The 12,728-nt window shown below is 43.2% G+C and overlaps 1 protein-coding gene across 2 annotated transcripts in view; it reads left to right on the forward strand.

The window, feature by feature from the left end:
- Positions 1 to 205: 205 nt before the first annotated feature.
- Positions 206 to 12,728, forward strand: part of ROR1 (ROR family WNT receptor 1) — a 262,338-nt gene continuing 249,815 nt past the window's right edge. For both annotated transcript variants that reach the window (XM_089515338.1, XM_089515339.1), the window contains exon 1: positions 206 to 524. In XM_089515338.1, the coding sequence (XP_089371464.1) occupies positions 428 to 524 (97 nt within the window). In that variant the 5' untranslated portion in view covers positions 206 to 427. The remainder of the gene's footprint in view (positions 525 to 12,728) is intronic.

Here is a 12,728-nt window from a genome sequence, read left to right on the forward strand (position 1 = left end):
AAGGGGAAGAGCAGGAAGAGAAAGTGTCCCTGGATGGAAGAGGAGGAGAGGAGGAGGAGGAGGAAGGGAGGCGAGAGGGGACAGGGTCTGATGGAGGAGGAAGGGAAGGTGGCGGCCGTTCCCTCTGGGGCCTGGCAGGGGGCGCTGGCGAGCCAAGGAGGGCGTCCTTTTGGGGATGCCTGGCTCTGGCTCCGGGATGAGAGTCTGGAGGAGAGAGAGAGAGTTCGGGGCAAGAGAGAAGAAGGGAGCGAGCCAGGAAGGCAGGCAGGCAGGCAGGCAGGCGGCGAGGAGCCCGAGAGCGCGCTCGTGGAGGGCGAAGAGAAGCAGGGCAGGCGCCCTGAGTCCCGCTCCGGAGCCCCGAGGCCATTGGGGAGCCCAGGGGAGCCCTTGTGCCTCCGGAGCCCTGGATGGTGGAGGAGCCGGAGGCATGCGGCGCCGGGGCCCTTCGCTGCCCCAGCTGCTCCAGGGGCGGCTGCTGCTTCTGCTGCTGCTGCTGGAGGCGCGGGGCTTGGCGGGAGCCCCAGGTAAGGCAGCCAGGCCAGTCCTCCTTTCCCTCCCCGGACGCCCCCGCAGCCTTCCCTGGCCCCCTCCGCCTGTTTGGATTCTCTTTGCAGCAGGACTCGGAGTGGCTTTGGTTTAGCTTTTCTTTTGCTCATGTCCTCCGTTTTTCTCAGTGTCCTCCATTTGTGGCGCCTGGTCCTCCTTGGTGGGGGGGGATCCCTGGTCACAGTACATGGACAACATTTGGGTCTGGGGGCTGAGGAGTGGCTGGCCTCCGGAGTCTCCTCTTGACAGGCCCCCTTGTGCAGGGGAGGACCACGCGTCCTCCTTTTCTAGGACGCGTCCTCCATTTCATCCCCTCCTGTCCAGGAGGAATTCCCAAGTGCCCTCCATTGGGAGCAGGACTAAGGAGCATGAAATTACATTTATGGGAGTGCTTTGTAGCTTTTCCTGGGTCTTGACCGCTTTGTCCTCCATTTTCCTGGAAGGTCCTCCATTTTGCGGTGCCTCTCCCTCCTGGACGGTGAGGAGGACCCCTCTGGCCCCTTGGCCTTGTCCCCTCCTCTCCCTCTCATGCCCCTTCTGTCTTCACTTTCACGGCTGAGAGGATCGTCAAGGAGCAGGCTGACCAGAGGGTCCTCCTTTTCCAGGACCTGTCCTCCATCACTGCACCCTCCTGTCCAGGAGGGATTCCAAAATGTCTTCCCCTTTGGAGGAGCATGACTGAGGAGCATGAATGTGTATTTCCTTGGGTCCCGTCCTCCCTTTTTCATAGAGGTCCTCCCTTTTGTGGTGCCTGGTCCTCCTTGGCGGTGAGGACCGCCTGGTCACCTCTGAAGGAGGGGAGAGTCGGAGGGTGCTTTTATCCCAACCCTGTGAGGAAGCTGAGAGAACCAAAGTTGAGGAAACTTCTGAGGCGCTTCTGAGGAACTCTGCTGGGGTCGCTTCCCTGAGGGTCACTCTTTCCCACTCCCCAAGAAAGATGTCTTTCCAGACTTATGGCAAAGAACCTAATATGGGGGTTTTCTTGGCTTCTGAGTGGGTTTGCCATGGCCATCTTCTGAGGCTGAGAGAGTGTGACTTGCCCATGTGGGTTTCCATGGGGATTTGAACCCAGGTCTCCAGAGTCTTAGTCCAGCACTCAAACTTCTATGCCACACGTAAAGAGGAGAAAGAAGTTTATCACACAAAGGTGAGCAGGAGTTTATCCTGTGAATATTCCTGAAAAATCGTGCAATTACGCAAAACAATTTCACACAACATCGCACAAAACCCGCCATTAAAGTGGTCACAAAGAAGCATTAATGACCATCTTTTTACTTTTGGGTTTTCAGCAACAATGCATTTCCGATACCACTTTATTTGTGCAATTGTGTGTGATAATCACTTGGGCAATTACTCACCATTTTCGCTTTATTTTCGAGATGCTTTAAATGTGCTTTAATCTCTCTTTAATGCCAAAATTAGTCTCAGTGTGATAAACTCCAAAGTGCCTCTGAGCACATGCAGAAAGAAAAAATGCATGAGCATAGTGCAGGGTGACCAAGCGAGAAAGAGGGTAGAACATGCATTTGGTTTTCACACAGATGCATGTAAGTCCTGTTGATGGTTTGGGAATCACGTTTTTGTACGCCTTCCATTTTGCGGTGCCTTGTCCTCCTTTGTGGTTATGCCCTCTGGGCACCCTGGTATAGTGCAGTTTTTTCACCTTCAGGCAGGAGACACAAGTCCAAAACACATTGCAGAAATAATCCAGTTTGAGACTGCTTTAACTGCCCAGGTTTGGTGCTAGAGGGTCCTGGGAATTGTAGTTTGTTTTGGTACCAGAGCTCTCTGACAGAAGAGGCTAAATATCTCACAAAACTACAGTCCCCAGAATTTCCTAGCATTGAGTCAGGGCACTTAAAGCGGTCTCAAACTGGATTATTTCTGCAGTGCATTTTGGACCACGGTACCTCTTTGTTGCAACAGGTTTCTTCTGTCAGAGAAGCCTCCTTCCAGCAGCTCCAGTTCCAGTATTATCAGCCCCTCTTTTTCTTTCTCCTTCAGGATGGAGTCTGCCTAATTTGGCTGGCATCCTCCCATGCTTTCATTTGCAAAATGAATGGGTTGCAGGGCTTTCTTTTGGTGTCAGCCGTACTTCCTTGGTTGGTTGGTTGTAGTTGTTTGGTGATGGAGATGCTATGCACATGTTCAGAGTAGTCCTTGAGTTTCCTCCTGCCTTAAAATGAATAGCCCCTGAAATGAGAATCTGAGGCTGCATTCACACAGGAGAAATAATCCAGTTTGACACCATTTTAGCTGCCGTGGTTCACTGCTATGGAAATCTGGGAACTGCAGTTTGTTGTGGCACCAGAACAAAGCTCTGTTTCCCTCCACCTTTCCAGCCGCATCCTATTTCTATTTGTTTTTCTTGATCTCCTGCAGGAACTTTTGAACACCCCTTTCTTCTGCTGCACCTCCTTATGTGTTGGTTGGTTGCTTTGGAAGCATTTACAATATTGTCGATATGTGAATCTGATAAACAAAATACTCTCATTTCATTAATTGTTTACTCCATCACTTCCAGGGTTTCACAGCTTTATGTGTGTGTGGTATGTGTGTGTAAGTGCTTTCAGGTCATCTGTTGACTTATGGCAACCCCATGCATTTCACATGGTTGTTTTAGGCAAGGGATACTCAGAGGTGGTTTTGCCACTTCCTTCCTCTGAAATGGAGCCTACAGCATCTGGTATTTGTTGGTAGTGTCCCATCCAAGTGCTAACAAGGGCTGACCCTGCTTAGCTTTCAAGATAAGATAGGATCTGGTGCCTTTAAGGGTATTTAGGCCACATCTCACAGCTTTTTAGCAGTTCCAAGTTAAATCTTATGCGCACACAATGTGTTGTCTGTTGCAACACACTCTCTCTACAGAACTTGATGACACTGTTTGGCAGAATTTGGAAAATTTGGCCTACACCTCTTCCTGGCTGGGGGATTCTGGGAGTTGTTCAAAATGTTGATTTTCTGTGTTGCAGAAATAATGCAGTTTGATACCACTTTAACTGCCATGGCTCAGTGCTATGGAATTCTGGGATTAGTAGTTTTGTGATATATTGAGTTTTCTCTGTCAGAGAGCTCTGGTGCCACAACAAACTATAAATCCCAGGATTTCATACCATTGTGTCATGGCAGTTAAAATATTGTCAAACTGCATTATTTCTGCAGTGCAGACGAGATCTTAGGCTGATTGGTGGAGTCCCAAAGAATATCCCAAAGGTTTATTGAAAAACCTAACTTAACCAAACCCCAAAACAAAACAAAAACCTCAAATCCACAATTGCAACATTAATGGTGTTTATCACATGGAGGTTTTTGCAGCTCAGATCCAGGGTGACTCCTGGGTCAGCTATGCAAATTCACATTATAATGTGAATGTTTTATCACACCTGGTTGCCCTTCCGTTGCCCTTCCGAATCGAGGGGGAATCGAATCCAAGGCAAGTCACGTGATGCGGATTCATGCAAAGCGGAGATTCAGCTCTGCAACCTTGTGCATGCTCAGTGAGAGTCTAAACACATCATGACCTAGTACGTTTCTGTTCTTGTTCCCTGTTTCGCGTAATTGCATGATTGCTTGAATATTTGCCTTGTGAATATTTATGTGTCTTCTTCATCCCCCTTTTTTATTTTCCCTTCCATTTCAGCAACACACACACAGATAGATAGATAGATAGATAGATAGATAGATAGATATACATATCTGTATATTCACATACATACACACCCACACACATATATATATTCCAAAAAAATGAGTTGCCCTGAAAGTGAAAGGACCACCGACAGGAAATGTGGGAAAATTGCAGTGCTGCATTATGGGAAATTTGCAACCCGGGTGGGTTTGCAGTGGTGTACCAGAGCAGAAGCAAAATTGCATTCCACACCAGACCAATTCGGAGTGAAATTGAAGTGAGTTTGGAAGTGATTTCTGTGAATTCGCTTGTTACCTATTTTGCCAAAATGAGGGGTCACTTTGGAATCACTGCAGAAGCGCCACAGAAGGAGCTCCCATAGAAAGGAATTGCGTGTGATAACACAGCACGTTATCCCGTGAATTCGCATCATTGGACCCGCACTCACGTCGGAGCTGAGCTGCAAACAGCTGCAAACTCCTTAATGTCAAGCTGTTAAGGTCAATCCTGGCCTTACTACAGTGGAACCTCGGGATACGAAATACCCGGGTTACGAATTTTTCGGGACCCGAAAAAAACCCATAGGAAATTATTGATCCGGGTTACGAAAGTTTTTTCGGGTCCCGAAAAAACTTTTGGTGCTTTTCGGCGCGATTTTACACCAAATCGCGGCTTTTCCCCATTAGCGGCTATGGGGATTCGGCTTGCGAAAGCCGTTCGGGTTACGAAAGCGGCCGCGGAACGAATTAATTTCGTAACCCGAGGCTCCACTGTATTAGGTTCCTTGGGAAGCATTCAGAACTTATATTTGTTTTTTCTGTGTTTAGGCATATTGAAATGGAAGAAGAGATGCTTCCATGTCTTTCAAGGACGGGTAGGTGGGTGGGCAGTTGAAAAGTTGATCAAGGTTGACTGAGTTGGGAAAAAGTAGCAAGATGAAGGTAGAGAAATAGGATATGACTGGAAAAGGAAGACCTATTACTTCCTTGTTTGAAAAAAGCCTAAAAATTGTGAAGACAGGCCAAAGCCATGTGATAATGAGATAGAGGTATAAAACACACTGCAGAAATAATCAGGTTCAATATCGTTTTAACTGCCCTGGCTCAGTGCTAAGCAAACCTGTGAATTGTAGTTTGTTTTGGCACCAGAGCCCTCTGACAAAGAAGGTTAAGATGTCTCACAAAACTACAGTTCCAAGAATTCCCTAGCACTTAGCCAGAGCAGGTAAAGCAGTCTCAAACTGGATTATTTCTCCAATGTGTTTTGGACCCAGATTCCCAGTAATGTTTCTCCCAGTGGCTGGGAGGATGTGTGCTATTGGCCATTTTGAGGCAAAACATATTTTTGCAACTCTAAATTTGGTGGAGGTAAAAGCCTTGGGATGACAGTAGGGCATGTTGCCTTTCAGGGTTTTGTTGCTCAGCCCTACGTTCAGGGTAATCTTATTTCATAAATAGGTACTTGGTGTTTATTTTTTAGTCCAAATCTAGTAATACTAAGAGTTATACAGTATTATAATTTACATTGGGATTCTATAATTTGATTATTATTCTTGTATTCCTGTCTTCTTCCAGTAGCCTAGTAAATTGTCCCTTTGAGATAGGTGGAGAGAATCTGAAGGACTCAGACATGTTTCATTTCATGTATACTATTATTCATTACAACTGTTTTGCCCCAAGTTTCCCAAGTGTCACCAATAATGGGGAGGTGTTGAAAGTAGTCCTCATGTATGGAGACCAGCATCCCACTGCTATATGCTGGATGAAGTAATTGAAAAGATAGAGACTGCAACAGCAGTGCAGAATTAATCCAGTTTGATAACATTTTAATTGCCATGGATGATGCAATGCTGTGGAATTCTGGGAGTTGTAATTTTGTGAGACATTTAGCTTTCTCTGAGAGCTCTCGTGCCACAACAAACTACAAATCCCAGAATTCCATAGCATTGAGCCATGGAGATTAAAGTGATGTCAGTCTGGATTATTTCTACAGTGTGGATATAGCCAGAGAGAATGCTCCGGGCATGGATGAAGCATGTCTGGCTCTCTATATGTTGTTGTTGCAGATTCCATCAGACTTAATCTGTAAAGTCAGGGGCTGGAGCCTCTTTTTCCCCATATGCTTGGGAAAGAACCAGTGTCTACACTGCTGGATCTCTGTATCTTACCTAGGTTATCATGGGCAAGTCCCTGTGTTTCTTATGTTTTTGTTTGTACAGTATTCTAAAATGCATGTTGGCTTCTACACAAATAATGCCTAGGAATGCTGAAAATTGGGAAAATTGCAATTAATGCTGCAAACCAGTGTCATGTCAATTAATACCAGAAAGCATATGTCCCAGTTCCAAACAGTTTACTTGAGAGTCTGACTGCAGTCCTAAACCTATTTGCACCTTTTCCCCCTGAATTATAGCGTATAATATATACAGTGGACCCTTGATATCTTCTGGATTTGGTTCTCAGACCTCCCATGGACGCCAAAATCTGTGGATGTTCAAGCCCTGTTAAACACAGTGGCATAATAAAATGGTGTGCCTTATATAAAATGGCAAAATGAAGTTGTTGTTTTTTGAAATTTATATATTTTAAAAAATATTTGAATCCATGGATAAAGAATCCGTGGATGCAGAAGTCCATCTGTATTCAGGAATCATTTGCCAATGTATTCATTTGGACTGAGACTATGCTGGAAGTGTTGGGTGGGTATAATTTATTTGTCTTTCTTATATTTCATAATTTTTTCAGAAGTGGTTGAGGAGTTACCATTTGGGAATGTACCCTATCGGTTTCTATATATGTTGTACTACAACTCCCACAAAACCCAGTTACCATGGCTGGGATAGGAGGTTATAGGAATTGTAATCCACGTAATCTGTGGGCAAACCAATTTGTTTACCCTGGAAACTGCCCAGAACTACCCTGCAGTGCTGTCAATAAACACCAACTCAAATCAAGGGATGAAAATATTGGTTACATCCACTTTTCAGTCCCAGCTGAACTATGCCCATTGAATCAATGGGACATGTGTAATTATTGACTTGATATGGTCTGTTTATTTAATGGGTCTGCTCTAATTTGGACAAAATGAATTTAACCTAAAGTCTAAATAGAAAATGACAGCCATGATGCATGAGTTGGAAAACTAGTTCCCTTTCACACGTCACAGTTATGACACCATGATTCCACTTTAACTGCTGTGGCTGCATCTTATGGAATCCCAGGATTTGTAGTTTGGTCAAAGGCACTCGGCCTCTTTGGATGAGTTTTCTAAACGCTCTTCTCTTAACTCCAAACCTCAGTATTCTATACTATATTGCAAGGACAGAGTAGAATCAAAGCACCATAATCACATAATGTGAAACGGCCTCTATTGTCTTGTATTCACATCTTAAAGTTTTATGTCTGCACTGCCATTAGGGATCCTGGTTCACTGTAAATTTAAACCTCTGCTTCTCATCCACAAGCCTAGTGTTTTAAGGTGCTACATTATGCTGTAGCTTGTTTTTACTTTTATGTGGTAGGTTTAAGGACCAGGCTGTAGTTTTCAGTGCTTGGAATGTTAGCCCAGAGTCTGAGGAAGTTACAGTTCCCAGAATATCTTACCCAGCATGGCCGGTAAAAGGAAAAAAAGCCCATTCTAGGAATGGGATAGAATTTATTGTAGGGAAGGTCACATCAATACTTATCTGATTATCCTGTTATGTTCTTTTGAATTGAATTGATGATTTAAATATCACTTTGTTTTGGAAAAAAATACCTAGAAGCAGCAAAAATGTAAATAGGCTTTATCTTCTTAAGAATATCTTCTGTGGAATTTTAAGTCTATAATTTATCTGTCTGAAGGTTTAAACATTTAATCCAGTATTTAGATAATATTCTGCTGGGTTTTTACATTTCATGTTACTATCACTTTTTCTTGCAAAATGCTGTAACCAAGCTGTCGTTTCACAGACAAATTTGGATTTCTTCCCTGACTCCAAAAATTCCTACATATTTCTTTTGTAGTTACATTGTAAAACATCTTTCCTAGCTGTGCATTCTTTCGATAATTGACCAGAGCAGGAGCCAGAACTAATATTGTCAATAATTATTTGTCTCTGCTCTGGCTGAATGCCTTTATGTTATGAATGTGACATTCATGTCCAGAAGGAATTACAATAGGTATTTAAAAAGTAACCTACTTGATTTTAATCTACCTATAAATTCCAACTATTTAAATACGGTTTCTGAAGTCAAGTTTTTAAAAAAATTATTCTTGATTGCCTAGATTGAAAATGTAGTACAATATCTAATACTGAAACAGATTTTACTTTTAAGTTATTAGCCATTTTTTCAGTTAAATTGGGCTAGTATAATGATAAGAATAACAGTAAAAGTAGGTGATTCCTTTCTAAAGGAAGTCTGATGGATGCATTGTGGACCTACAGTAGCTACTACATATCTGCTACAATATATGGCTGTATAGTAGCTATATGGGAGTTCAGCAACCCTGTAGATGTTAAGTTTACATGGAAATGTATATATAAAAACAATCTCAAAAAACAATAATTTAAAAACATTTTTAAAAGAGCCATCCATTTATCTCTTAAGCTTTTCATTAGGTGGAAGATAGTGCCACAGTATGCTTGTCATGCCAAAGCAATGTGGAGTTGCTGTTCCCAGAATGCTCCCATGTTACAAAACACTGCAGGATAGAAGAGAGAGGTAGAACTGCTACTTGCGTACAAATACAGTTATACCAGAGTTAATGATGCATTCCTGGGCATTATGTCTTTCACAGAAAATTTGGTATCAGAGGCAAAAATAACATGGAAAGATAGGTTCCAATGCTACAAAAAAGAAGCAAGTCAACATAAAAGCAAGTCACCAACAACAAAAAAATAAATCTATATGTTTCAGCAACCTTAACAATGCTGATGTGAGAAATGAACCAATCAGGTCAAATAAGCTTTGCATAAATGAACAGAAATAGAGTTTCTGCTGGCAGCTGCTATTTACCTTGCCTGTTGTAGGTAAGCACATACACCTATCGTAGGATTGGTTAGAATAGAATCCCATTCTTTCCCAGCTAAGGCTTTGTGGCATTGTGTACATCAAATGTGCTGCTGCAACCCAATGCCAGAAGTCTGTATTTCTCCAAAAGTCTTTTTTGAAGGTAATAACATGTTATTAGCTATGATTTTCTCCATATACAGTGGTACCCCGGGATACGAATGCGCCGCCTTACGAAATTTCCGGGTTACGAAAAAAATCCATTTAAAAACATTTTTCCGGGTTACGAAGGTTATTTCGGGTTACGAAAAAAAATTTTGGTGCTTTTCGGCGCGATTTCACACGGAATCGCGGCTTTCGCTATTAGCGCCTATGGGCATTTCGGCTAGCGAAAGTTTCCGGGTTACGAAAGCGGCGGCGGAACGAATTAATTTCGTAACCCGGGGTACCACTGTATAGGATTTCCTTGAGCCTGAGTTGGCCAGGGAACTGAATTGATCAGGATCCTGGCATAGTTAAATAGGCTGTGCCTTGATATAAAGTTCAGCAACATAAGAGTTTATCGCACCGGGGATAAAACGTTCCCCAATGTTTCAAAGCGTTCCCAGAAATGGCGTCCCCTGGAACCCGATGGGAACCCGATGGGAACGCTCAGCAGCGGCGGCGTTCCCTGTGTGGTAAACTAGCGTTCTGGGCTTCATCGGGTTCCCATCACACTCCGTGCGCAGCCCCACTCGTGCCCGTTGTAACGCATCAGGGAACGTCTTATCCCCGGTGCGATAAACTCCAAGGTTTCATTAAAGTATAGGTATATTTGGAAAACGCTCCATCTTAAAAATGAGAGTGTAGCACACAGACATACTGTTGGTACAGTTGCTGTGAATGTAGTTTCTGTGAATATAGATCTCCAACATATTAATTCTCAAACGTGATAATGAACTGTGAGTTTGTGAATGCCTGGTGTTGCATACACAGAAAGGACACATGCTTGTTCATGAAGCACAGCTTCTTCATGCATCTTTTGTGAGGGTCATTTCTTGGTTCTGTTTCCCCTCAGCAGCTTTACAGAATCCTTTCTGTTTGCCAGATGGAGATACATATCTGTCAGTGTTTCAGAACCCCATGTGGATTTGTATGGTTTTGGTTGACCTAGAAATCTCCTGGTTAAACTCTCTCTTTCCCTGACCCCAAAGTCATCACCCTTTGACCCACGCTGAAGGGTAAAGCTAATAAAAGTAGATGGTATTTTAATAGTTCTGCTAATTCATTGCACATTCGTAAAGTGTCTGTTAATGACGAAAACCTAAAGCCACTTCAAAGCACTAGTGGCAAATGCTAGTTAAAGTTCTGATAGATGGCATTTTAATGTTAATTTAAATATACCCTTTTACAAACCATCCTTTCTCTTAATTCACGGGTGGGCCTTAGTTTAAATAGAGACTCTATTAAAACAATTATGGTGCTGGATTAAGGGTCCAAATTGCTAGTTTTTCCTGCTACTTGTCATGATCAAAAGACTATCCTTTAACACACACTCAAGGGCTCAGGTATGTGGTGCACACAGACATCTTCCACTCCACCCATCATTGGTAGCACCATACTGCACATTACAAGTCTCTGAACTTGTCTTCTGTTTGCAGGTTTATTTGTCCAGTTCTCCCTGTCTGTATAGTATGCACAGATGAATGAAGTGGATGTGTGCCTGGGCATTATTTTAACAGAACCTTTGATACTAGAAGGAGAAATAACAAGTAAGGAATAGGGATACCCTATAATAAAGAAGAGCACTTCAACATGTTTTTACAAACTTTGTGTTCAAAACGTAACAACATAGACACTTGAAATGTAACAACCAAGTCAGGTTAGTCTTGTAAGGAAAACAAAAACATTTTGAATACACCAGGCACCTCTTAATGACTTCTTCCAAAATGCATACAGGGATGATTTTTTTCTTTCATCAGCCTCCACATGTCTTATTTCCATTTTGGTGGCCAGACTTTCAGATCTATGGTTTTTTACACAGGTTTGGGGGAATTGGTGAAGCAGATTTATTTGATGTCCACTTTTATCTTGTTCTGCTGTTCACACACGCAGAATAAGTGATTCTGGAGGCAGATGCTGTTTATCTTTCATGTTCTAGGCAGGCACATATGGATACAATAAGACTGACTAGAGTAGAATTTCTCTCTTTCCCAGTGAAAGTGTTGATTATTGCACTGTTTATTAGAGACGCTGCAGCAACCTAAACATGAAAGTCTGTTTCTCCACTCCTCTGTCACCATCATCTCAGTGCTGTTGCTCTAAAAATCCCAGCTAGGCAGAGGATAAGGAATATTAGAGAGATGGGTTGCCAGGCATAAAAATCCTTGGTAGTACAATGCTTCACTTTCAAAGGCTTTGTTAACAGAGGTATGTCTATATGTTACTTCGGTGCGTTACAGACCGCTGAATTGCGGCGGTCTGCTGCCTGCGCCGCTTGCAGCGTCCGGGAGCTGCAGCTTCTAAACCGCGGGACTCCCGGACGCTAAGAGGAAGGAGCGTGGAAATCGCGCTCCTTCCTGGGCCCTGGAAGTGGCACCGCAAAGCGCAAGGCACGCTTTCGCGGCGTCACTTCCAACGCGACACATCTGGACGCTAGGCGTCCAAGATGTCAAAATGGTGGCGGCCGTGTGGAACGGCCGCCGCCATTTGTTACGGACAGAGTCCGTAACAGGAGTAGGGCGTCTAGAAGAGACGCCCCTTTTTTAAACTGGGACGTCCTAAAGACGTCCCAGATGGCGGTCTGTAAACCGCCTTCGTAACCAAAAAGGGCAGTAGAGGTTCCCGAGGGAAATCATTATAATAGAGTGGACAGCTATGGAGGCCCACCCTGCATATTGTGATCTTTAGGTGCTTTCTCAAGAGGTTCTGGGTGTTACAATCTTCATATAAATTTATTACATGTACAAAAATAGTTTGCAACTGACAGGCCAAAAAAATATGGTATGGAGAGGAAGCCATTTAGATGGCAAGTATTGTCCATTGTTAATGGTGACAAAATCAGTGAAAGTCCAGTCATAGTCATAGCCATAATCCATCATAAAGTTTCTGCATGCTGTAGGGATAGGGAGATTTGGATTTTCAGCCATGGGCACAGTGGCTGCTCATAGACTAGACAAGGAGAAGGTGCCTTACTTTGAAACAGCAGCAAAAACTATTGGTCCATGAGGTGCCTTACCCATGAGCTACAGATTTCCTTGGTCCTTATATTTATTCCTACATTAACCAGATCAGATTTTTTATTTTACTTACTGTATTTTTACTTCCATTTTTCTTCCCAAATAGCATAGTAACTGTTTCTGAAGAAATCTTATTTTCACATGTTATTTTAATAAATGTCTTTTTGAAAGTATGTGTGTTGATTTATGTACTCATGAAAATGTCTGGGTAACTCAAGTTAAACTTTCCCAAGCAAGAGCAAAACAGTTGAAGATTGCTTGTGAGTACATAAGCCTGGACAAAAATGCCTTCCCTGAGGTGTGACATTGGATACCATTCTTAAGAGACAGGCAGAGAAATGCAAT

The sequence above is a fragment of the Sceloporus occidentalis genome, unplaced genomic scaffold (genome assembly GCF_023333645.1).
Source record: "Sceloporus occidentalis isolate IW3139 unplaced genomic scaffold, rSceOcc1.0.p SCAF_3, whole genome shotgun sequence".
In the NCBI taxonomy this organism is placed as follows: Eukaryota; Metazoa; Chordata; class Lepidosauria; order Squamata; family Phrynosomatidae; genus Sceloporus; species Sceloporus occidentalis.